The sequence below is a fragment of the Lissotriton helveticus genome, chromosome 1_1 (genome assembly GCF_964261635.1).
Source record: "Lissotriton helveticus chromosome 1_1, aLisHel1.1, whole genome shotgun sequence".
In the NCBI taxonomy this organism is placed as follows: Eukaryota; Metazoa; Chordata; class Amphibia; order Caudata; family Salamandridae; genus Lissotriton; species Lissotriton helveticus.
Window position 1 is genome coordinate 1,151,996,326 of NC_136057.1, and position 27,666 is coordinate 1,152,023,991.

General features: G+C 43.8%; 1 protein-coding gene across 1 annotated transcript in view; it reads right to left on the bottom strand.

Annotated features, from left to right (window-relative positions):
- Positions 1–27,426, bottom strand: part of LOC144821747 (transcriptional regulator QRICH1-like) — a 286,095-nt gene extending 258,669 nt beyond the window's left edge. Inside the window, exons 1-2 of the mRNA XM_078678952.1 lie at positions 26,840–27,426; positions 6,569–7,572 (exon numbers count right to left, since the gene is read on the bottom strand). Coding sequence (XP_078535078.1) covers positions 6,569–7,561 — 993 coding nt within the window. The 5' untranslated portion in view covers positions 7,562–7,572; positions 26,840–27,426. The remainder of the gene's footprint in view (positions 1–6,568; positions 7,573–26,839) is intronic.
- Positions 27,427–27,666: the final 240 nt, after the last annotated feature.

Here is a 27,666-nt window from a genome sequence, read left to right on the forward strand (position 1 = left end):
CCAATTAGCGCTTGGCGGTTGAGAGACCCTACTACCAAAAAGGATATCGTACGTGTTACGGATAGCTACTTCCGAGAGAACGCGGGGACAGTTGACTCTGGCTGCTCCCTCTGGGAGGCCTACAAAACTGTAGTCAGGGGGGAGGCGCTCTCCCTAATCTCTGGGCAGCAAAAGAGGAGTAGGGCGGAAATCGACAGGATTGAGGCAGAGCTATCGGCCTTGGCAAGGGAGGTCTCCACTAATGGGGATCCGGGGGCGGTACACCGCCTCGGTCTCCTTAGAGACGAGTACAAACACCTGGCGCGTGATAAGGCGAGGGAGCAACATGCCAACACACAAAGTAGAATTTATGAACATGGTGATAAGGCTGGGAAATTGATTGCGTGGCTGGAGAAGGGTGACTGGGGATCGTGTCTGGTGCCGGAGCTGCAGATTGCGGGCTCGGGTGTCACGACAGATCCACAGATTATTGTAGATGAGTTTGCCCGATACTACGAGGAGGTCTATACTTCGATGGGACTGTACACAGTGGAAGAGAATGCGGAGGTCATCCGAGATATTCCAATGCCCGCTTTGTCAGTGGAGCATAGGGAGTTTCTGGATTCCGCCATCACGAATGACGAGGTCGCGATGGCTATCCAGGGGGTTCACTCCGGAAAAGCCTCGGGCCCGAACGGTATCCATATAGAACTGTACAAACTGCATGCAGACCGTCTGGCCCCGTTTCTAAAAGACATGCATCTTGAGAGTAGAGAAAGTGGTGTACTACCTTTTGACCAACGCGCCAATATCATTGTAATTTATAAGGATGGCAAACCTCGGTTGGAGTGCTCCTCCTATTGACCGATATCTCTCCTGAATACGTAGCCTACGGTTCTGGCCAAGTTACTTGCCAACCGGTTGGTGAAAGTTGTCTCAGAACTGGTACATCCAGACCAGTCCGGCTTCATGTCGCGCCGTAATACTGCTCTTAATCTTCGTAGACTCCATGGAGTGGTGGCGGGTGCTTCCCGCATTCACGAGCCGGCGGTGCTTCTGTTGCTAGACGCTACTATGGCGTTCGACAGGGTGGAATGGTTTTACCGGTTTGCGGAGTTGGAGAAGTTAGGGTTCAGACCAGAATTTATACGTTGGATCAGTCTTCTGTACTCGGCTCCGTTGGCCCGAGTGGTGGTGAATAACCATAAGTCCCGCGATTTCCAGCTGGGGAGGGGAACCCGTCAGGGATGTCCCCTTTCACCACTTTTGTTTGCCCTGGCCCTGGAGCCGCTCGCGGCTTGGGTACGATGGGACAGATCAATCAAAGGGCTGCAATGGACCCCCGGAGTGGGAGGATAAAATTTCGCTTTAAGCGGATGATATTCTCATGTACCTGACCTCCCCCCGGCAGTCCCCGATTGTTTTTCTGGACATCTTAGGAATTTATGGGAGCTACTCGGGTTTCGCTATCAATTGGGCCAAGTCGGTCCTTCTCGTGTTGAGCGGTGACCCCCCTAGAGTGCCAGTGAATTGCCCAGTAAAAGTCAAATTGGTAAGTTTTCGCTACCTTGGAATTCACGTCTCAAAAGATCCTAAGGTGCGCTTCAACGTTAATCTGGGTCCCCCCTTGGCCAGACTCCATTGTGATATTACAAAATGGAGGGAGTTGCCGCTTTCCCTGTTGGGTCGGGCGGTTTTGTTCAAAATGATGGCGCTACCCCAGTTTTTATATGCCTTGCAGAACTCCTTCGATCCCGTACCCCCCTCTTATTTTAATGAGATAGAATCGTTGCAGCGTCAACTTCTCTGGCCTGGGAAACTGCGGATTGCACTATCCAAATTGATGTTACCCTGGTATGATGGTGGGATTGAATTGCCCAATATCAGGAAATATTACTGGGCCTCCCAATTAGCCCCTATCAATCATGCGGTCTATGGCTCTCCGGCTGACCCCGGGTTTGTCATGGATCGTGGCCAGTTGCCGGGGGGTGAGTACACTAGGGTAATGTATGCTAGACGTGGCAGGTTTCCTCTGCTGGGTCCGACGTCGGCTTTGACGCGGGTGTGGCATGAGGCTAACCGAGCTCTCATATGGGAGGGTAAGATAACAATGGCCACGCCATTGTGGAACTCGGAAGCTTTGGGTGGTCTGTGGAAGTCGAAGGGTTTCGATCGCTGGGACCGGATTGGTATCTCGCAGGTCCGAGACATGTGGGGTAAGAAGGGGATATTGACCTTTGAGGAATTGCAAGCCAGACACCAACTGAATGATAGTGAGCGGTATCGCTATTTACAAATTAATCATGCACTGGCGGCGGCTATCCCACGCGATGTGAAGCCGCGATGGCCTCTCCGCTGGAGAATCGAATTTTGGATGGGTACCTTCCTACCAAGGCGATTTCTCTGGTTTACAAGAAATTGGTCAATCACACTGAGGATCCCCTGGTGAAAGTCCGAGAACAATGGGTTGCAGATGGCTTGGTTTTGGATGACGAAGACTGGGGGGAGGCTATGTCTTCCCCTCGGGAGGTGGCGATTTCCATGAGACTTCGTCTGGTGCAGCTTAGGATCCTTCACCGGTCCTACACCACGAGTCCAGGGTTGTGTCGTATGGGGCTTGCTTCAAATGCAGATTGCCGTAGGGGATGTGGTATGATTGGAACGTTTTTGCATATTTTGTGGGAGTGCCCGGAGATCCATAACTATTGGATCAAGATTCATGAGAAAATGAGTGAGGTGTGGGGAGTACAGATTGCACTTGAGGCACGCCGTTGCCTACTTAATGTATGGTTGCCTTCCGACCTCTCGAGTCATGGTAAACTTTGGGTCACTCTCGCATGTATGGTTGCCAAGAGAAACATCGCACAATTATGGGGTGCTGGTCGAGCTCCTCGGCTTGGGAAATGGATGGAGGACCTTGATTGGTGTATGTTTCGGGAAAGATCCGTGTATGTGGCCAGAGGGAGACCCCGCAAATGTGAGAAGATATGGGAGGCTTGGAATGCTTACCATGGGGATATTTGTACACCGCCAGAAATAGATCCAGTTCGGGAGGATATGGATGTGACCTGAGCCCACTTCTTACACTCCTTCATAATTCTGTAATGTTGGAATCTACGTTCTCCGATTATGATTTGCGGATACCTATGGCACGATGGTCATGTTTATTTGTTTTTGTTGTTTATGTTCAATAAAAAGATTTTTTTTTTAAAAAGGGAGCATAGGCTCGACTACAGAGGTAGGCGAATGAAGCACTTCAGTCAGTAAATTAGCTTTATTCTCTGCCGTTGGAAGTGTTAAATTCAACAAGTCTGCAGCCTTTCTTATGACCACGTGATAAGGTGTCACATCCTTAGAAGGGGCGTCAGAAATAGAGGCCAAATCCCAATTAGGGGACAGTTCAAGACCACTAGCTTCTCTCAGATCATCGAAAAGATCCTCTGAATCCTGCAGCTCACCCTCTTCCATTTCTGCAACACGATACCTCTGCTCTTCCAGAAGTCTCTGTGCCTCACGCCTCGACCTCTCCTTCATGAACGAAGTCGACGGATCTGGAATCGACTCCGTCGGAGCCGGGGCCGGCGTCGAGCCCGAAGAGGGAGGACCAGACCGCTGAACACGAGGTGGATCGGATTCAGCATCGGAGGTGTCGGTGTCGATGGTCTTGGCGTCGAAGGCTTCGGCGGCGCTGAGTAAAGCTAAGGCGGCATCGGAGCCGGCATAAAAGGCACAGGAGCAGAAGACTGGGGGATACCCAGATTGTATGCTAATGGACCCGTGGGACCAACCGGTGCACCAGAGGGGTACATAGCTCTTGAATACACTCCATACATAGCATTCAGGAACTGAGTAGGGTCCTGACCTGGAGCAGGAAAAGCTGGATAAGAGCCCACAGGTTGCTCTCTAGGGAGCGGAGTCTTCTCGACTTCGATCTCAACCTCAGGCTGGTGCACCGGGGTTGACGAACCCGCAGGCAACGGAGCCTCCTCTTCTCCTCCATCTCCTTCATCTCCCTCACCCTCCTGATCAGAAGAATAATTCAGAGCCAGAGAAGGATTCAACATCGGCTTCGGTGAATGAACAGGCGAATTCACAGGCGAAGCCTCACCTTCGGAGACTTGAACTTCCGGAGTCGGAGCCTTCACTTCTTTGCGAAGTAACTTCACCTGCGACTTCGGTCTTGAGCTCGAGTCCTTTCCAGAATGATGACGAGACTCATGAGATCTCTTCTTGTGCTTCTTCCTTGATGATTTCAAAGCATGCACCGAGTCCGTGACCTCGACCTCTTCTTGTCCTTCCTGCTCTTCAACTTTGCAACAAGGAGTTTCGCCTCCCTCTCACTGAGAGCCTTAGGATTCATTTTCTTGCAGGATGAACATTCCTTGACGTCATGGTCCGAACTCAAACACCAGACGCAGCACTCGTGCGGATCCGTCATAGACATCATCTTGCCGCACTCTCCGCAGGGCTTGAATCCAGTCTTCTTCGTGGACATTTCGACCCAAAGAAGCAAAAGGACACCGAAATGAAACAAACAGTAACAAAGTTACCAACAGCTACAGAGGATTCCTAGAAACAGTTAGCGTTGACGACGCGGAAAAAAGGGAACTGATGTCATCACGCCGGCGTGGGCCTATTATGGAGACGGTGATGTCAGCGGAGTCGCGTGCGGTGTCGTGCCTCTGTGACGTCGTCCGCGCGAAGCTACAAAAAGAATTTCCGAATGTTGCTGACGCAAGGGGATATTTACAAGGTGAGGAATCCACTGGCAGATGTATCCATTAGAAGAGTAAAGCAGGGGGGTCTGCTTACGAAACATGTCGACCAGAGAGGGCATATCAAAGACACCCTACCTAACCCCTTTTAAATCTTTCCAGCTGGAGAAGCTAATAAAATATATTTTTTCTACTAGCCAGGAAACTTAATTTTTTGCCTTAATCACCACATTCCCTACCACTCCCTTTTTCCTACACCACACATAGCCTATCACAATATAGTGCTCCCACGTAGTCGTCGGTCGCAGCACGCCCCGCCCCGTAGAGGGACAGGAAGACCCCCATGATGAAGCATGACACTATGGGATTCATAGTGTGTGAGGGGTATTTTAAAAACACATAGTGTTCCTCCTTGACATTTCCCGGAGTAACATCCCCACACTTATGCACTTCATATGATTGATCACAATAGATATAGTTGTATTATTTTATACTCCTTTTTTCACATAACATCACGCACTTTGATACCTTTGGGTCTAGCTAGCCTGTGTAAAACTAAAAAAATGTAATTAAAAAAACAAAAACTGGTATTGGGAAAGTTGGAAAACTCAACTTCTATTAATCTTAACGAGCATCCACCAAATGGAAAACCTTATACAGCAGACAACACTTTGTTAACTGTGATAACTGCCAATACCCCCATAAAAACTCATTACAAACTTTTACCTTTATTTTACCTTTATTCAAGCAGCATTATTTAACATTCAACACACATCAAGAAAGAGCTCTGAGCACACACACAACACAGCCCAAGTATGCAATTAACTGTCTACTGACGCATTCAAGGCCAGTTGCTATCATCATCTACTTAACAAACATACATATTGGTGACAATGGGCAATCACAAGTAGTTTGGTTTAGTCCTCCGGTCTCTCCCATCAAAAAACCTACAACTCATTAAAAAGGACATACTTAGCCTACTGAATACACGCCTCCAAAAAACAAGTCAAAATCCAATCAGCTATAAAATCCATACCAGAGGCTACAGAAAGGGGCTGGAATGCTTTACTAAATTCAAATAGTAGACTTTGCAAGTTCTAATTAACAATAACAATATCAGGAAACAGCGGGGGATGGCTCAAACCACATGACAATCTTATTGTTCCACTACTTAGAATAATCTGAAGTCGTAGTTAATTGGAAATATCTATGTTTTAATATTCAGATTCGCAATTAAAAAATTTTAAAAAACACCACAGGGTTAGTAAATTTTCCTTTAAAAGCTAGCTTTTTGTGCTAATTTAGCAACAGTATCTTGTTGCTCTTTGGATGTCTATCAATACTATTTTATTCCATCTATTATTTTTTATCTAAAAGCACAAAAAGATACATAAAAATCTACATCACCATGCAAACTTAACTGCACATTCTTATCAGTCGTAACAAATAGTGTCTTCATATTTCTTTAAGGATCCATTAAATGCCTTTCAGATTACTTTTTAGTCATAACAAATGATAACTAAATTATAAACAGATGGACAATATGGGAAAGAGTGTAGAAGAGTGTTCGCAAAACAAAATGTCTCTATATATACCCATACCATACACATACACCACTCACAAACTTACAAATTGAAAAATTACTCCATATCAAAACCAACTAAAAAGCACAGTCTCTTCATTTAAAGAGATTCTTGCTTGATTCGGGCTTAAAGGTTGCTTATCTGACCTCAGAACATTGACTCAATAAAGAATTCACAATGAAATGCAGTTCATGGCTCCCTCAATTGCAGCCATACTCTGCCCGCACAATTACTGGCTGGTAACTGAATCAAGAAAAACGCTACATATGCAGGTCATGTTTAATGCCTTACCTGCACTTCTTGGTGCTCCCAGTATTTAGCAGATGGATATATTTTTACTGCATCCTGTACCGAGACAGGCATGTGAACATTCTCATGTCCATTTATATATTGTATTGAATAATTTGAGGCACCAAGATCGTGGCCCATTTTTCCCGGAACATTTGTGTTATCCTCCAAGGTATGTGTTCCCTGCTCCAATTTTATGTTCACTGGCATTTCCTCTACTTCAACCTTAACATTATTATCCTGCGAAAGTCTGGTTCGAACAACAGTCTGAGAATCAGTGCACACTGAATGATTAGAAAATAAAGCCCAAGAATCTACATTAGGAAGCTGTCCTCCTTCGGAAGAAGAAGCAGGGACTACTAGGCCATACAGTTGACTGCTATCTACTGTCAACAGTTCTTCTCTAACTGGAACATAAGACTGTTGCTGCACTTGAGAGGGCAAGGCTAGCACAGTGGATGGCATGTTTTGTGCAACAGAATGGCTTATTGTGTAATTGTTCTCAGATGGAAATTCAAATTTCCTTTTCTTCACAGGTTGAGGAACACCTGAAGAGCATGGCCGCCTTTCATCCACGTTTGAAGAACGTTGATACTTCGCAGATTGTCTTTCCAGAGTAGGTTGCATTTCCAGTTGGGAAGACCTTTGTTTAACTTGCTGGTCATGTTGCATTGGTGTGTGAGGATTGTGCTCTGTATGAGCGTGAATGGGATGAGGATGCTTCAATGTCAGGTTACCTGATGGATGATGTAAGGGCGAAGGAACTTGACGGGCCAGTTCCAACAGGGAGCCAGCCACGTCTGTGTTATCTAGGTAAGTGTATGGATTTCTTTGTTGGGAAACTGAATTTGGGGGTTGTGTATACTCATTCTCTTCATCTTGACCTTTAGAAGTGACTGAATCAAGGAACTCTTTCATCCGATGCGGAGGAATGGTCTGGAATTTCATTCTCATATAATCTTCATATGGAATACAGTTTTCCAGTGAATCATTCATCCTTCTGGAAACTGAAAACAAAAACAAATACTCAGATTTTAATGCAAAATAGAATATATCTGACAGATATCAAACTTTCCCAATAAAATATTACAAATATTATTACAGACAACAGTGTAATGCCTCACCAAAATATATATTTACTTTCTTAAGATACATTCAAGGGTAGATACGTGATACAAGGTTGTGCCATAAACAGTTATTTATTACTGTGCTTAAATACGAATGTGTGAATAATAAACTTCAAGAGAACAAGTCCTCAAAAACCTTTAGAAAAATCACCATTTGTGCACATTCTAAACACCAAGCTGTGGTAGTACTAAGGAACTAAAATGAACTGCTCACCTCATGACCATGATAAGCCTTTCAGATGATTATGCAGATAGCATGATAGTAAATAATGGGTTAATCATTAACCAGGAGGAACATAAAAGCAAAGAAAATTCTTAAACCAGACCGGTATACTTGATTGAATTATGGTTTAAATTATAGTGCAAACCAATGTAGTAGGTATTACGCAGGAGTATCAATGCAGGCAATTTAATGTTGAATAACGCCAGCTCTTTAAGCTTAAAGGCACCTAGCACAGCAAGAGGCAAGTTGGCAAACATGGCTAGCATTATGAGTGTTACATTCACAACTTACTCATTCTATACATCTCCACCTGATCTTTTGTTCTTCACATTACCCTCCTCATCACAGCTCACTTCAACACACAAACCCCCAAACCAAATCAGATAATATTGGTCAATTTTAAATTACAGATTAATAAGACTGATAGATCAGTGAGTATCTGGAGAGCACTCCCTGGACATGCTGTCTTTGCAGTCAACGGTGAGGGGGGGGGGGGGGGGGGGGGGGGAGTACTATTGCCCAATTACTGGTAAGATGTTCCGACTGCTTCAAATTTTGATTCGTCAAATACATAAATGGAAGAGAAAAATGGTACTGCCTTTTAGTCAGAAAACACAAATTGGCACTTCAGAGTATGGAAAATTCTCCAAAAACACCTAATGAAAAAGGCACCCACAATACTGGAATTATGTTGGTTAGTTAGTGCCTCACAAATGGCCTGCCCAAAAGGAAAACTGCCCAGAAGTCCTGTGTTTGAAACCAATCCCTACTTAAGAATGGACCATGAACTTACAATGCAAGAACAAACTTCCAGTCTAGGCGAGAAGATGTTTTAACACCTGCAAATATCAGAGACATTTTGAAAAAATCTCACTTTTCAACAAAGAGTCCAAGCCTCTTTGACAGTAGTGATTTCCAGCTAAAAAACTGGTTTTAGCTGGGATTCAAAAAATAATTCGAGTCAAAGTTCAGGGCCCGCAAGGCACAGATTCACACACTGTGCTATGTCTTTTTGGAGAGATCATATGACACAAGCATGACCTTCATTGTCCTGACTCCTAAATGCATGATGTACCTTACGCACATTTTTGTACATTGTTTTAAAGCTTTCCAGTAGGAAGGCTAAGGCTTTTAAGGCACAAACTTTAAATCTATCAGCTCACAAGACAACTCCGATCAGCAGTAAACTACACACAACGACCCAAAGCGCATTTTTGGAAATTGGAGCACCTGTTCCTTATCTGTGCATGCAGCTACACTTTCATATAATATCCCACAGCATGTGGCTTTTAGACAGAAGCTCAAACCCTTTCTATTCCAAGAACCTGTATTTAAACTCTATTCAACGTTGTCTGTTCAGGTTGTGTTTATTGGTCATTCAGTCTGTTATATTGTTTCCTTTCTTTCTTATCGAGAAGAAACTTCTAAAGCACTGTCTGGTTTCACTTAAAGCTTGGTATTCACATAACGCATACGGCCTATTCCTAAAGCTCACAGTTATCCCCTAAACACTACACCAATTAACTGATGGGACACCAATATTCTTTACCAAGCTGGTTTCTAGTGGTAAAGTAAGGTGACAATGCTGAACCAGTCATTAATCTGGTCCTACATGAAGACAACTGTTACAGTTCCCCTTTGGAGGCCCATCTTCTATAATGTGTTCTACAAAAGCTCCATATCCACGCTGTTATTTGTAGATACCATTTGTTACTAAGCTTCTGTGGTGCCCCTCGTAGCTAATAAAATCCTTATTCAGACCAAGGCCGTCACAGGCGCCTCTCGATCTCAATAACTAACAAAGTTCTAAATACATGTAAAAATCGAAAAATTGTCAAACATTAAGTACCTGGCCCACACCATTATAGCGGTAACACTTTAGATACTGCACTAAGAAGGGTGATTCCTCTATAGAGAAATCTGCATCCTCAGACAGATTGTCGCAGAGGTTGCTTAAAAAAAACATGGAGGCACAATTCTGCAGCATAGTGCAAATATTACTGGATTGCATAAACAAGTAACTTGTCAAACTGGTCTGCAGACGCCCATTGAGACCGTCGTATTTTCAAACTGATGAGGCAAAATAGCATTGAACAATAAAAGTTCAGAACTGATCTAGCAGACATGGGCATACTTAGAGCAAAAACAGAAAGCAAATCAAAAATATATGCTTTAAAGAAATGCTTAAATCATGCAGATCTTTAGTTTCATGAAGGTTGAAAGACGACTCCTTGGATAAGAGAAACGGCACAGCAGCAGCCTTTATAGAGCTTGGAGGACCTTCGTTTTTTTCAGACCCTCTACGTTCCATAAGTGGGCCCACACGGACCTTGGCTGGCAATGCCTAGCTAGAACGGAGCCCCTGCAGCTGCACGGTTTCTGACATGTTGTCAAGTAGGTTGCACCAGGGGTCATGTAGCTGGGCTTTGGCTATTTGGCCTCTCCCAAATTGAGCTCAGGAGATGAATTCTCTCCAGTAACCAGTATAGCAGAACTTCTAGGTAGCCCTTAATACAATCAAGCTTTCACTGATTGACCTATGAAGTATTGTCTTTCATAGTTGTTGCATTTATATAATGCTGATAGACCAGGCACATAAGTAACAATACTTGAATAACTATCCCTGCAAAGTGAAAAAGTGATGAACACAGCGACCCATGAGTGAGACAGAATACAAATACTATTGAATGACAGAAAGCCATGAATTGAGAAACAAAAAATCACAATTACCAATGCTGGTTTACAGGGTAGTAAGCTCGTACAGAAAAAGTATATAATCAACATTCTTATCCACCCATCACTCAATTTCGTTTTAAATCATTCCCGACAAGCAAAGAGGCTAATCTGAGAGGCTGGCAGAGCACAGCAGGTGCCTGCCACACTGTTCACCTGATGGCTCTCCTCCTCTCAGTTCAAGTGAGGTAGTGCTGGAACTAAGGGGGTGATTAGGATGGCGGGCGGACCCTAGCGGAAAAGGGATCAGCCATGTGGCGGTCCCACAACCCAAATCATGATGCGACATGATGCAACCGCCACCGCAGCAGTCACATCTGGCATTCTCAACATTGAGGCGGGTGCTGCTGGCAGCAGCACCCGCTGCAATGGTGAAATGTCATGTGGTGCATGGCCATGCACAACGTGGTAGGCACCGTGCGGTGCCTGCCACCTTGTGCAGGGCATTGTAGGAGGGTACCATAGGTACCCCCCCCCCCACAAAGTGCAGCCCCAACACCCCGCGGGGACGCGCAACAGGCCCACAAAGTGAATCCCTGCCAGCCTTTCCATGGCGTCATCGCTGCCATGGAAAGGCTTTGATTTCCACGTTCCTAATATGGATGGCGGTGCCTGCTAGGCACCGCCACCATATTGTCGCCTAAGTCCGCCCGGCCGGCAATCGGAACGATTGCCGACCTAAGGGAAAGCGGCTGACACACTTTGCGTCCGCCGCAATACCCCCCTGCCATTATAATATGGCGGGGGTAAATCGGGTGCGATGGCGGGCGGATCACCACCGCTGGGACGGCAGTAGCGATCCACCCGCCATCCTAAAAAACACCTTAGTGTCCCCACCTATCCCATCAAAGTAGGCATTCTCAGATGATGGGGGCGATCTTGCTACTATAGATGCCATGGCAGGTTATTCTTTTTTTCAGAAAACTTTTGAAATTGCATTTCCTACTCATAATGTGCCTCTGATTCGATTGCTCAGACCACTTTATATTTGTCTTACCTGTTCCTTTGATTTAACTAAATGCCCACTTTCATTTTCTCACATTTGTACCTCTTACCTCACTAAACTTTACTCTTTTTACCTCTCCGTCTCTCACATGTGCATTATATTCTTACCTTTGAAACTTTTCTCTTGTTGACACTCGGATATGTGCCTTTCGTAAATCGCTCAATTCTATGCCTTTTTGGTTAAATGTATTTTGTATGGTCACTAGGTTTACCCCCCCCCCTTCAAGAATATTTGCAGATTTACAAAATGATTCAAATGAAATTTCCACCAATCCTAAGGCACCATTATGCTCCAAACACACCAATCTAAGAGAACACAAAGCAAATGACTTTTCATTCAGAGTCCAGGCGGTAAAAAAAGGGTATTCCAAGAAACCGTTGATGTGGAACAGGTTGACCTAAGGCAGCTGTCCTACTGGCAAGGGTTGTGACATATGGAAAAATAGTTGCATCACAATTAGGCTGTACTAACCTCCAAAGCTCCTAGGAAGAGGAACACGCTCCTTCTACGGTTGAGAGTTACTCATGAAGGACACTACCTGCAGCCCCTCGAGGTAACAGCAGTGAGTGGCGAACTAAACTTTAATAAAACAGAGGTAATGATCCTGAGTGGACACTTTGAGGTTTAGACTCCTGGGGTCGTATTACATAAAGGGCCCCTGGGGCGCAACGGGTGTTTGCACCCGCATTGCGCAAACCCAGGGCACTTTGGTATTACAGAAAGCGCCGCAGACGCTTATGCGGCACCTTCTGGAATACCGCTTGCACACATAAAGCATAAAGCTCCATCGTCATCTTGAGGGGGCTTTCCCTCATTTGCATGGGGGAGTGCCCCATGCAAATGAGGGAATCCCTTCGCCCCCTGAGAGCAGCCCTCTGGAGGGGGGGGGGGAGATCCTATGGAGCCCCCAGACATCCCCATGCAGGCGGGTGCAGTCACTGACTGCACCCGCCTACAAGGGGATCTCTATTCTTCTTTAAAGTGCAGGCAGGTTGCTGCCTGAACTGTGAAAACATTGAGCGGCTGTTTTTCACAGGAATGCGCTGCCCCAAGGGAAGCACAAGTTCGAGGCCGCCCTGGGGGCAGCACATTCATGGTAAAAGGATGCATTTTCATTGTTTGCGACGGGCGCACCATTTTAAAGGTGCACAAGGCGTAAACAACGAAAATGCGCATTTACCATAATAAGGCCCCTGATTTCATGCACTTTATGACTAGATCAGAAAACACGATTATTTCAGCAAAATTTGGGTATGGAAAATCGCTTTCCTTGGGACTCCCTCCATTTTTTTTATTCTTAATCTGCAGGTGGCCAAAAATGCCTGGTGATATAAATAAGGTTGCTGACAGCCTGATCTGTGATAACCTAGTTGAGGGAACACCTCTAGCCTTTTGGCAATGTGCTGGAGAAACATATTGAGATCAGGGTCTTCTCAGGTATAAAGTAGCCTCGGACCAACCTTTCCACAATTCAGACTCCACTGACATGCTGCCCTCATTCCTGGCTTCCTGAAACGATCATGACCCAAGAATCGGAGTGGCAAGACAAGGAGGAAGGTCCTTTTCATATCTTGCCACTGTGAACCAGTATCTACAGCATACCTTGAAAACCTCGTTATTCAATATGTAACTCCACACTATTGCTCCAGGTGGGAATTTCAAAGACCAATCATTTCTCAAACATTTAACAGCGACCTAAGATGAACTTTGTTTGGGGATTTGTAGCAGGTATTTAGATTTGCCGATCATAATGCAGAAGTCAAATTGTTTTGTCTAAGGTTATAAAATAATCCTGTACTGTCCTCTCCCACGACCACGGTGTTCTTCACAATACAGAAAAAAAAATTCTCTTATTTGACAAGCCTAGTTAAAAATACATTAGCGGTCATTGGAATGGAACCTCAACTTTCTTATGGCCCTTTGTTCCACCGATCAATCATAGGCTGTGTTTGTATATTCAATACAGACCAGACATGGATAATTCCACACTGTAACAAAAGGGAAACAGCTGGTCATATTATTATTGCACTATAATGTTTGCCACTCAACAGCTCAAAGTTAACACGTTTTGGTCACTATCTTTCTCCCTACCTGCTATTCTTTGACACATTGACAAGCGGAAAAAGGCACACATTACTTTTACTTTAAGTGGATGTACTGGCATGACCTCATACAACAACAACAAAGTAACATGTGCCTCTCTCCCATCTGAATTGGGTGAAAGAAGCAGCGGCCAAAGTTTGGCTTTCAAATGTTAAAGTTGGCAAAACGTGACAGAAGTTCCAATGGAAAAAAATTAAATTGCTGTGATATTGTATTGTGGGACATTCGAAGTCCAAAGAAAAGTGTTGGGTGGAGCTTATCTATTAAGAACTTCGCTCATGACTCAGAAATGTATTCAACTACTACCAAAAACATTGCAAATGATGATCAGATTTCTTATAGAGTAGAGGTCTGCAAGCAAACTGGGAGACTTTACATACCAATATGCAAATGCAAAATATAATTCTACAAGTTAACCAATTAATACGTCATTAACATGTATGTATGCACACAAAGTGAAAATGTTGATTACCAAATTGTGCTGAAGACTATCAGTGATGCACTAAAGCTGTCCGAGATAAGACTACGGATTTTAATTTATGATAATTTCAGTTGTAAACTAGGTGAATGGGAAAGTGAACCTGTGTTTTTTATCAGATCTGAAGACTGCTGTATGTATTCAGACTTCAAAGCATGACCTTCCAACAATGGATCTCAAATTAAAATGTTCAAATTCTTTCTACGAGATATAAAACTTAATCAGTACTAGGAAGTCCTACGAAAAATCTAGATTTGCATAGCCTAATGTATGAAAGGACATCAATCGTGAGGGACTATAGTCCGTGGAGAGCAGCTTGGCCCATTTATGAGAACTGTGATGTATCATGGGAACTGGAAAGCCATCAAAATGCTTTGGATACAAGCCTAGTTAAAAATACATTAGCGGTCATTGGAATGGAACCTCAACTTTCTTATGGCCCTTTGTTCCACCAATCAATCATAGGCTGTGTTTGTATATTCAATACAGACCAGACATGGATAATTCCACACTGTAACAAAAGGGAAACAGCTGGTCATATTGTTATTGCACTATAATGTTTGCCACTCAACAGCTCAAAGTTAACACGTTTTGGTCACTATCTTTCTCCCTACCTGCTATTCTTTGACACATTGACAAGCGGAAAAAGGCACACATTACTTTTACTTTAAGTGGATGTACTGGCATGTCCTCATACAACAACAAAGTAACATGTGCCTCTCTCCCATCTGAATTGGGTGAAAGAAGCAGCGGCCAAAGTTTGGCTTTCAAATGTTAAAGTTGGCAAAACGTGACAGAAGTTCCAATGGAAAAAAATTAAATTGCTGGACGATTCTGTGATATTGTAAGAAAATATGTCCGTCAGTCGCTTAGATATTCAAGAGTTTAACAGCTCCTGGGAGATTAATTCAATGGTAGGAGTGATCCGCCATAGCAATATTTACTCGATTTGGAAGAATGAAGAATAGAGTTGGAGGAGAATGATCACAAAAGAGAAAAATATAATTCTGGGGTTGTCCCAAGTAAGAGTGGAGAAGAGCGAACAGCTATACAGATGGCAAAAACATACTTCTAATTACCCAGACACCAGTTATCAGTGGTCTGAGAACCAACAAGAGACACCCTACTCCCCTACTTGGCTTGACAGGTTGTTTTGATGAGGACAGCAAACCAGTAAGGAAAAACTAAATCATTAAGTTGCAGATTAGAGTAATCTGGATCAAATCAGGGGTTCTCAAAAATGCTACAAATGAATGCTAGTGAGAAAAAATAAAAGGAGTATCTTAACACGACATAAGAAGGCGAAGTTTCTGCAGCTGAGTAGGAAACCCAAAAATAATGGAATAAAAATCCATAAGGTTTAGGAGGAGTCCTGGCCAACTTGGTGCTCACAGTGCCAAGTACGAGTGGGTATCTTTTTCTCTGTTATCTTCAATGTCGCTAAGTATTCAAAGCCTGGGAACTTGGGAGAGGCGATAGCATTACAAATAAGATCTGGAGTAGATACATCTCAGGCCAACCAGCAAGCAATCGAGAGAAAGGTTTGTTGCTATTTTCACAGAAGACAAATGCAGCAAGACAATATTAATTTTGAAGGAGATGAGGCTCCCGGTCTGAATAGAATTCCCTCAGAAGTACTAAAAGATCATCAGGAATGGTAGGATCCATTAGTTTTCATTAATTTCCACCTTTTTTGTCCACATCTTACAGGTGTGTTACACTCAAGCGATACAGACTGCAAATTATATTGAAAAAGGATAAGAAAGAGGAGCGGAGTATCTTTAATAATACAGAAGGGGACTTCCAATCAGTTCTAACCACTACTGGCCAACTACTGGTCTTTCTCAACATTGTTCACAAATACAGCACAGTAACGAAAATGCCCCTGTATGTACTTACTTGCATTTTAGGTCTGCTTTCAACTTGATCCCAAGAGACAGTCTATGGAATAAGCTCATAAATGTAGATATGGACTACGACTTTCTAGCCATAATATATGAGGTAAAGTACCCCCTGTTGTATGTTATAAGGATATTTCAAATCCCTGGGAGTTTTTGTGACAGTATGACCGAATACGGCTGAGTTCAATTGGTAAGGTCATGGAACACTGAGGTGACTTGCATTAATTGTTTAAAGTTTGGCAGAGAATATTTTATTCCTTAATGCACATGGTCGCACAGTGACCCTTCACACAAACTGCTTTAAAGCTTGGCGTCGTACTCCTTCACTTGATAAAGATAGTATGATTGCAGGCAAGAACAAAAGTCAAATGTGTAGGGCGAAATTAAACACACCACAAAACAGTCATTTGTTGCAGAAAGATATTACAAACATTATAGGTTAGAATTTTTTTTAAAAGCGGTGTACATCAACATGTGTAGAAACAGAAGAGCGATTCAATATGTCCCTTAATGACCATGCATAAAATAAATATGTTCACTTATCTTATCTCCTTTTCTGCTCAACACCGTTCGTTTTAGAAAAACTAATCAAAGAATTAAAATCCAGTTTTCAAAGTTTAAACTACAGCTGTAATACTGCTCTGTCACCTGGTCAAACAAGGCAACCAAATCTCATACTGGGCAGAGTGAGACAAGTGTGAAAATGTCAGCCTTCAGGACAGGAGATTTCGGAACAAACTGCTTTACTGATCCAGAGGTTTCCCCACAAATGCCTTTGATTTGGACATAATTTAGTTATTAAAAAAAAAATTACATACATGCTATACAGAATTTCACATTTGTGGCCAAACGTTTAGCATCTTCATCCAATTAGTTGTGCATAAGGGACAGGAAACAACACGAGACATCAAAGTTTACAGAAAGCTAGAAACCGGTCACTACTCTTGGCTTAGAACGTACACTAAAGCAGCAAAGGCTCACGCTAAATTCAAACATAAGCATGCCACAGCTAATAAAAAAGAAAGAAGGGACCAACACCTGGTGTCAGCTCTTCGGGCACTGGAAAAAAAGAGGCATTTCTTTACTAACAGACCTGTGTCATGTCTCACTGTATCGACAACAACACTTAATGTTAAGAAATCGTCAAAAGTGAAGACTTTTTTCACTTTCCAGGAGTGGGACTCAGGAAAATTGGACCAGTTGGGAAAGAAAGAAATCATTTGAACAAAACATCACAAAAGGAGGCAAATGCTACGAGGTCCTCTTTCATTTTATGATGTTTTGTTTTTGACAACACCGTGGGTCATTACCAAGGACGTTTTGGAGCCAGGTATTAAGAAATGGTCTTGTTTTGTGAGTTCAACTAAAACAATGACGTAATGCCAGGCAAAAAGCTGAGCAATGTGGAAGAAGCTCACTCCTAAAACCAAGTACTGGGAAGCATTAAAAATACAGGCATTGAAAACGCAAAAGGTCTTGCCTTTGTTTAAGTTAAAGCAACTTGCTTTGTGAATGGTATTGTTTTGTATATATTAGGGTTTGTTTTTGATAAGTTGTGATTTTTTGTTGTTAGAATTGTAGTAGTAGTTGTGCAGTAGTTTAAAGCAAACTGCCACTGTATGGGAGAGAGTATTACTTTGTGCGTGGAGATAATGTGTATGTGTGTGTTGTGGGAATTGAAGCGGGCAAGGGCATGTATGTGTGAGACTGTGATAGAGATAAATGTGTGTATGTTGTGAGAGGAAAAGAGAAAGACATTGAAAGACTGTGGGGCTTATTTACAAGCTCCTTGTGCCGCTGATGCGTCACTTTTAATATGGGAAAAGTGACGTACCAGTGGCGTAAGAGGCTTGTAAATAAGACCCTGTGTGTTTGTGTGTGCATGCATAGAGAGTAGCAGGGCTTTAAATGGGCCAGTTCCATCCATGCCTCAGGACCGGTAGTAATTAAAAATAGACATTGAAACAGTCCCTATCGGCCCCTTTACCATTGTCCTGGCCCTAACCAGTTACAACACCGATCGATTTCTGAACAATTAATGCAAAAACTGTTAAGGTAATCCACGTCGGTGATTTGGTATATATTTCCCTTGTTTTATTTAATTTTGCATTCCCTAAAAATGTTAGCTTTTTTTAGGATGTTGCTTTCTTTCTTTTTTCTCAGTGTGGCATGTTACTCTTGTACAATGCTTTATCCTAACCACCTAATGATTCTTGATAAAACCAATAGTCATGGTTGGTTTCAGGTGTATGCTGGTTGTTGTGTTTATAGAGCTGGGTGCAACAGTGATGGAATGAATGGCCTGTTGTGCACTCTGGCACACACTGCCTTTTCAAGCCGCCCAACGGGCAGTGCCACTGTGGCCGAATGCCCCAGGACAACACTAGGATGAAATAACCGAAAGCTCATAGAGGCACCAAATTGCTAGATGGGTGGCACACTATGGGAATCACAGAAATGTAGCTTACATGTGTAAGTCACGCCCTAAATTTGCATTCCATGCCATGCCCCTTGTAGCAAACCACCATTTTTTTAGTACCTCAAAGTCCAGGAAAGAAGAGAGCGTTTCGTCTATAAAATCCGCTAAGAGGCGTAAATAATACGTACAAATATGCTTACAAATGCCGCTGTTTATTTACAGTCTATACAAAAGATGGGTATGTCTTTATTTTACAAAATACGGAATATAATATTAAAATAGGCAACCCGTCCCTTGTTGAAAATGCTATTTATTTTGTTTTTTCTTTTTTTGCAATGGTGACTTTCTTTTTAAAACCCAAAATCTGAATTAAAAGATTAGATTCTAATAAAAAATTATAAAGAGAATTCTGTGCATGTCGTTTCAAGACTAGTGTCTGTGTGAATCCAACCTGCGTCAGTGGAGGGGCCCTAAAGCCGGGCTCAGAGGTCCGGGAGGTCTACGTGAATGCAGATGTGAGCGGCCTGACCAGTCGCTGGCTCTGGAGGCCTCTGGGCCTGAGAAGAATCAAGTCCATGAGAAAAAGAGCCGAGGGGCAGAAAGTGCTTCTGCAGCGGTGGGGACACAGCCAGTCAGAGGATGTAGTGTGAAGGGGGTCGGAGGAAAAGAGTAGACGTCAGGGGGAGGGGAGGACGCGTGGGATATGGGAGAGGCGGGGTATGGAGGGATGAGGTGCGTAACTGAAATAGAGGCGAGAGGACAACGTAGAAACCGTAAAACGCAAAAGGGAGAGGGGGCAGAAATATGAAAGAATATAGCTAAGAGGGGAATGGAAAAGCAGGAATGACCAGCAGGATCGAGGAGTGAGGGGGAAGAGGCAAAAATGGATGAGACGGGTTGGAAGGGGAATGAAAATAAAGGAAAAGGGCAATTTAGGAACACAAGTAAGAGGTGGAGGAGTGAAGATGAAAGAGTGGAAGAAAGGAAGAAGCAGCATAGATGGGAAACGTGGGGATACCGGTTAAAAATGGGAGAGATGGAAATAGAAGGGAGACAATAACAAGCTAAAGACGTACAGTAAAATCGAGAAACGGTAGTAACATGAAAGACAGTGGCGTGAAGTAGATGGAGAGAAGGGGATAGACCAGGTGGGAAATGGAGGACAAGAGGGAAATAGGACTGGGGTTGTTTGGAGATCAATAGCACAGGAAGAACGGTCAGTAGGAGAGAAAGGAAAGTAATATAGGGCAAAAGAGAGAAATTTCAATAAGGACATAAAAAAGAAAAGAGGACTAAAGAAAAAGTACCTAGTGAGAAAAAACGTAGTAGGAGGGACGAAAACTTAGAACGAGTAAGGTCAAGAGGAGGTTCCGGCATGAGTCAGAGGAAAAAGTGCACGAGTGAGGGGAAAAGAAAGCACACCAAAAAACAAACAAAAAAACAAGGCAGTAAGAAGGAAAAGGAGCGAAAGGGGAAAGGGAGTATTGAAGGCATGTTAGAAAGGAAGGATAAAAGAAACAGGGCGAGAGACGAAAAGAAAAGAATACAAGAGACGGAAAAAGAAAAACAATAAATACAATGTATGCTATAAAGAAGGAGGAGTATAAGGCGAAATTAAGATGGTTAAAGGCAGAGAAAAAGAACACGAAGGAGAAAGGTTGACGCTAGTGAGAAGGAGCAAGAAGAAACTGAAGAATGATAGAAGTGGTGATACAGTAGCTCAGTAAGAAAAGAAAAAAGAAAAAAGTGCTTGGTGGCTAATTAGGAGACACTGTCTCCCGCCCCTAGTAAAAGATGCAATTCTGGTGGGCGGAGCAAAAGCGGACAGGGTGGTAAAAGCGGACAGGGTGGTAACGAGGAGCGACTAGAAAGCCTCCTGGGCGATCCTAACACCCGGTTTTGCATAACTGGTGACGCAAAATGACGCACCAATGCAAAACACAGGCAGAGCAGAAAGCGAGCTTCTGGAATCGTATCGATTCCAAGAAGCCCTCGCATGGCGAGAGCAGCGCATGCGCGCTGCTAACGCCATGGGAGACCTACAAAACATAAAAGCAGGGAGTGTTGGAATGTGGGGTCTCCATTTTAGGCAATTCATCCCACCATGATGTTAGAAAACTTTGATGTGAAGGCCATTGACTGAGCAAATGAGGCATATTGAAAGCATGGTGTCTTATTAGGGAGTAAATCCACATTAAACATGTGCCTTTCTTTTACTTTAGAGAATTGTATTTAACAAAATATATCCCTTGTTCTCTTCTTAAGAAAATGTAAAGACATGTGTATTATTGGGTTCTTGGGGCCATAAGAGAATGAATATAGTGTACAAAAGAAAGAACTCTAACATCTTTTATGATTTGAGATTATGTTTTTAATTATTAGAGTTGTATATCATTGTATGAGAAAAGTAACGTGCTGAAAGCTTTTAATAAATCTAATTCTGATGATCAAAAAAAGAATGACAGCAATAAATCTCATTATTAGTTCTACAAAGTACATATGAACTGCCTAGAACACAACACATCCGAGGTACAATTTCTTAAAATAAGACTCTCCTGAGCGGTCAAATTGTGAGAAGGTGTTCAATTAGGTCATAAAAAAAGAAAAGTTTAAGCAAAACCAACAGAATTGACTTTTGTACAGTGAATGCACAAATACACACAATATATTGGGGAGAGGAGTTGGTTTAACGGCTAGGGCGCTCGACCTCGGACATGGGGATCTGGGTTCGAGTCTCGGTAACGACACCAAAAACCTCCTGTGATTCTGGGCAAATCACTTAATCTCCCCGCGCCTAAAATGAAAGTGTGTCCTCATGTAACGTAACTGGAAAATATGTAAAGCGCTCTGATTCGGTTCGGGTCTAGTTCGCGCTATATAAAACTCTGCAAAAAAAAAATATATACAGGAAAGCATGTGCGCAACACAGCAAAATTAGATGAAAGCATAAGTCCATTCTGAAGCATGATACGTGTTTGCCTTTCTCTTTCTTAGTTAAGAGGTCCACAATTCTGAATACCCCAAGACCTTTATACTCCTACACTATCTGCACAGGTATTGGAGCTGTGAATATTGCTTAACCTCAAAACAGTGGGTTGACATATCAGCCTCGCTGCATAGAAAAAGTGGTGATTTGGAAAGCAGTTTAAGCAATGCTAAACATGTGGTGAAAGAGTGGACAAGACATACTCTATGACTCCAGTCTCACTAATTGTATTGTAGCTTTTATATAGCGTTTCATAACCACAGAAGCAGCGTCAAAGCATATAGGAAGGATTGCACATGGCACCATGACCAAGCATACTTCGATCTAATGGACAGATTGTGTTAAATTGATTAGTAAAAAAACCCTAGCACCCATGGAAAAAATGTATGTGCATGCTCTGCCTAGTGCTTGATTTACATCTCAGGTTAAAAGGCCCGCAGCCGGTCACATTATCATGTGGCACAGAATCAAATTTGCTTTATCCATATTGACTAGTGGTTATCTCAAACATTCATTTTAAGGTTGCGCATTCGAGACCTCTTGTATATACTTTAGTATATACTTATATGTGTATGTACTTTGTGGGCTCTGGACACCAGCCCTAGGACTTGTCTGCTTCCGCTTAGGGATTTTTCTGTTCAACTGCCTCTATGTAACGGTCTTGATAGAAAACGACCAGTAGAGGTCAGTAAAATACCAGAATCACTTTAGCATTCTCTAGAATACAGTCCATAGAAATGGTCTCCCACAAGCACCTGAAGACAATAATATTTTTTTGAAATCTTGTATTTTCAGTGATATGACCACCAAAGTAACTGATTTTACATTAAAAGCAGGGCTTTGGACTATACCATTTCCTGTTGAAAGGCAATACTTCTCTAAATTTGTTCCCATACCTGGCTTGCCACGCTGTTTGGTGCTTACTTTCCCTCCACGTTAAAGAACAGTCGATGTTTCAGCACCCAGGCTTATGTGCTGCATAGTTAAATACATATAAGGATCCAAAGGCGAGACCGATTTCATTGCAAATGGTTGTTATCCTTTATATTAGACTGTCTTGGTACATCTTGTAGTGGATGTTAGATCTGGGGGTCTCTAGTTGGCAATGGTATCCACCTTTGTCCAAATAGGTACCCTTACTTCTAAGTCAGGATAAGGGGATTACACTCCTTAAAAACCCCTGCTCACCCCCTTGGTAGCTTGGCACGAGCAGATAGGCTTATCTCATTAGCAGTATGTTAAGCATTTGAGAATATACACAGTAATACAGTGAAAACACTACAGATGGACACAACACAGGTTTTATAAAAATAAGACTTCTTCATATAGACTTAACACAAGACCACAAACGACAAAAATCCACAATACTACACTTAAGATTACTTAAAAGATGATTAAAGTTGCTTAGTTCAAGTTGATGATAAATGCGACAAAGTTCTCAACAAAGTACCTGTATGCGTAACGCAAAGTGAACAAAAGGCTTGCAAAAGGGGAGATGCGCCTGTTCCGTGATCCGGGGGAGATGATGCGTCGTGCCTCAATGCTTGTGCAGAGTACGGGATGTGTCGTAATCCTTACCAGTGCGGAGGTGATGAGTAGATTCTCGGCCTGCGGGCCCGTTGCGGTGCGCAAGATGGCACCTTGATGCGATGCGAGAAGATGGCGCCCTTGATGCGACGATGCAATGACGATGCGTAAACGCCCTGGCAGCCTCGCGACGACTCTGTACTTTGGAGCCGCGACAGGCCCTGCGACACGCTTCTCCGGTGATGCGATGGCAACTCTCCCGATGGCATCATGCTTCTCCAGTGATGCGACTGCGGGCAGCTTTGATGGACACACGCTTCCAGGGAGATACGGCGAAGGCTCGCTTCTCCGGCGATGTGATGATTTCAGCTGCGGCTGCGACACGCTTCTTCTCGGTGCATCGAGCTTCCCGCTCCCAGCGACACGCAAATGTCTGGAGTTGAGAATTCCCAGCAAGGAATTTCAGAGGGGAGCTGGAGATGAAGTCTTTTGTCCCTGAGACTTCAGCAGGAGGCAAGCACAGTTCAAGCCCTTGGAGAATATTCTGTAAATGATAAAAGTCCTTATAAAGTTCCTTTCCTTGGCAATGAAGCAACCACTGCAGGCCAACCCAGCAAACCGCACACTGGCTGAGGGGCAGTACAACTCCTGCAGCTTCCTTGGTTCTTCTCCTTGGCAAAAGGTTTCTTTTTCCAGAAGTGATCTAATTTCTTGGGATCAGGGTCCCAATATTTTTACCCCAAAATAATTTGTTCTCTGAAGGCAGAGAGGCCTCTGCCTAGTCCAAACCAGTTCCTGAGCACTTTGTTTACATGACTCTCTTCTTCCTTTCACAGTGCAGGGCAGAGACATCAGCCGCCCCACAAGAGGTGGAGCCAGCACAGGGGAGGGAAGATACAGCTCTGGAGCACTTTGTTGACAAGATTCGTTCTCTCCTTTCACAGTGCAGGGCAGAGACATCAGACAAGCCACGGGAGGTGGAGCCAGCATTGTAGAGGGAAGGCCCAACCCTATTTAGGTTCCAGGTGCAACTCCTCCCTCCCATCTAGATGAAAATCTCTCTATTCACCATTGGGCTGCCCCAGCCTGTCTCTTGGAATCCCCCAGCCCTGTCACTCAGAACCCAAACAAGGAATACACAACCTAGCAGAGGCAGACCTGGACAGTTAGGCAATAAAATACTTCCTAAAAATTGTATTTTCAAACACAGAGTATTAAAACCAACTTTACTAAAAGATGTATTTTATCATTCTGAGTTCAGGCATACTAGGCGGTCCATTAGGATGGCGGATAGACAAAGTCCGTCCGCCATCCTGTAGGGGGCCGGTACCGTCCGCCAAAAGGGCGGAGGAACCGTGCCCCCAATTAGGATGCATCCGCCACAGTGGCGGGTGCATCCCGCAATTTCTACATTGCGGCGGACGGTGCTTGAAGCACCCGCCGCAATGCAAAAAATGCACGTTGTACATTTCAATGCACAACATGACAGGCACCGCGCGGTGCCTGTCATGGTGTACATTGAAATGCTGGGGGGTACCATAGGTACCCCCCATGTGCACCCCCCACACCCCCCCTCTTCACCCTGGGGGCCCGCAATAGGCCCCCAAAGCAAAGACCCTATGCCTTTCCATGGCGGCATTGCCGCCACGGAAAGGCATTCCTCACCGGCCATCCTAATATGGCTGGCGGTGTCTGATAGACACCGCCACCATATCAGGCCTTTTCTGCCGCAGTCGCAAGCCGACTGCGGCGGAAAAGCGGCGGACGGTCTTCCCCTCCGCCAGGGTCCCCCCGCCATCGTAATATGGCGGGGGAAGAAAGGTGGCGGAAGGGCAGGGATGGCGGACGGATAGCCACCGCCTGCATGGCGGTGGCGATCTGTCCGCCATCCTAATGGACCCCTAAATTCGAATTTCTACCATATTCCCTGAGTCAGTTAGGAGTATAAGAATGTAATAATCTAACTGCCCATTCTAGCTTATGGAGAACAGATAGCCTTTAATAGTGAAAAACGAAAATGGCTGTAATTCACCATTAGGACATTCTACACACATCAGAGCATGTCCTACCTTATACTAAAATGCACTCTGCTATTGGGCCTACCATAGGGGTGTCTAATATGAAGCAAAGGGAAGGTTTAGGGACTGGCAAGTGGGTGCACTTGCCAAGTCGACATGGCAGCTCTAGACTGCACACAGGCCTCGCAACGGCAGGCCGGAGACACACTTTACAAGCTGCTTCTGTGCACACATGGTGGACTGTTCTAGGGTCTGACAAGTAAATCAAATAACCCAATCATGGAATCACTAATTAGTACCTCAATTTAACATAGGGAGCACTTGCACTGTGCCACTGAATGGCAGTGGCATAGTGCCCAAAGCATATAACCAGCAAAAACATATCAAAACAGAGGAGGCAATCCGTCAAAATGGAAGGGAGACTCATGCCAATGATGCCAGGTCTAACAGTGGACGTGACAATTCTGCCCAAAGCAGCATATTTCCGCCGCTGAGAAACTTTCCAGATCTGCCCTTTCAGACATTTCTAGGTTTTTATTTTTTTATTTTCATGTCTATAAAACGGGAAAGCCACACAAATTAAAGCTACATATATTAGCAACTTCCAACACCATTTATATACTTGGGTCTCTAAAAAAGTTGTTTCTTGCAATCGTTTCTGAATGTTTTCAAATACTTTGTAGAAAACATTTTGTGTCTGTTTCTTTGACAGTGAAAATTCTCCCATAGCGTATACCACATTTGTTTATGAAAAACTTTGATAAATCACAAGAGGTTTATTTTCCATTCAGCACTGTGGTATGTTTCCTCGAGATTTTTGCTGTTAAATGGGTCAATATTTTGACGATAAAATAAGAGAAAGCTCATCAGCATGTTTAAAATGGCATGTTTCATTGTAGTAAATCAATAAGGCAGCTACACTATTAAAATCTAAAATAACGTGATTAACATGTCTTTGGCAACGAACATACAATACAAAAAATATCTACCGTAATTTTCCTGAGATCCCTTAAACACCGATTACAACATATGCCAAAGCTGGTCCTTCGCTACAAACAGTTAACTCCAGTTATTCAATAACGGGGTTACGTATATTAATAAGTTCTGGAAGATTCCAATTTTGGGTTATGCACTCACAGTTATGAATTTCTCATGAGAAACGTCAAATTATTTGCGTCAGAATAAAGTGGAAACAGGAGTGTGTAGTAATCCACACCCGGCATGGAGCAAGCTGAATTCCCGGTGTTTTATATGCTGTAAAAACCATAGCAGGAAGTGCTTTAGGTAAAACGGGTGTTATTTCATAGTCAAAGGTCTGACGCACAAAGGAGAAAGTACTATACGGCCTGACTCGAAAACTTCAACTTGGCCATTGTCAGCTGCTAGTACAAAAGTTCATAGACTGTACTATAATTTTAAGCTACTTTCACATTCAACATAGAAACGCAGGAAAGTGAATACGTAAACTAAACTGGACTTGACATTTCGGAAGGTTTTGGGTCAACGCCTTGGTATTAAGCGCTACTACTCTTAGTGTCACGTATGACGCAAGCAAGTGCCACACAAAAGGACGCTGCGGATATAGATAGGTCACACATGCTAAGAACTGAAACAAGGGTATAGAAGAGGACTGTTTAGAGGTGACTCTGCCCCACTCGTAGGGGTTCGGGGCTGCCCGGTATTTTTTTGTCATTTGGTGCCTACACAGGGAGCAGGTCCCGTTTGCCAGCCCCCGACCCCAGATCTTTTTTACCTTCCTCTTCCTTCCCGGACGTAAGCGATTTCCGGGCGGCTCTGTGACGCGCAGCATCTACGGTGAGGTGGAGGAAGAAGAGAAGGAGCTCGAAGGGGAAACGTCCGTGGTCTGTGCACGTCCTGCGAGATCCGTCGATCAGCGGCGGCTTAGATCGGCGACGCTAGCGGCTGCCATCTTGTCACGAACTCCGAACCCGCTCCGCTGGCAGCCAATGGAGGCTGCGCTGCCTCAGCCCCCGGTGCCGGGAGGCGCGTGACGCGGCGCGTGTGCGTAGCGCTGAAAGGGAGAGAGGGCCATAGTGTCTCGATATTGTGTTCAGGAATCAGTAGTAGAAATATTTACAGCGTTCAGTTATTTTCCGTTCCTGTAAAGTATTAGGTGCAACGGGCTGCAAACAGTGCTGAATTTGAAAACCGCCACTGTATTTGTGTCGATCCGAATGTGTTGTAATGAAAACACATATTAAATCTTTTGAAGGTCTAAATTTATTCGCAACTCTGCACAACCTCCAACTGGCTCTTTCCCAACTGTCACTAACAGCTGACAGTCCACACCGAGGCCGGAACATTCCAATGACAGAATATAGGGAAACCGCGGAAGAGTCCAAGGGAAGCGGAAAAGGGAAGAACACATAAACAACGTCCATGACTTTAACTGTTGAAAAGTCAGAACAAGGGTATCAGTACACTACTTATAAACATACAAAGTCCGGAGAGTATGAATAATCACAACAGGATTAATTCACTAACTTTCGTTGCTACGTTTTGTTATCAATATGTGTATTACACCCCCCCACACCTTGTCGCTCATTCCTTTCCAGGGTA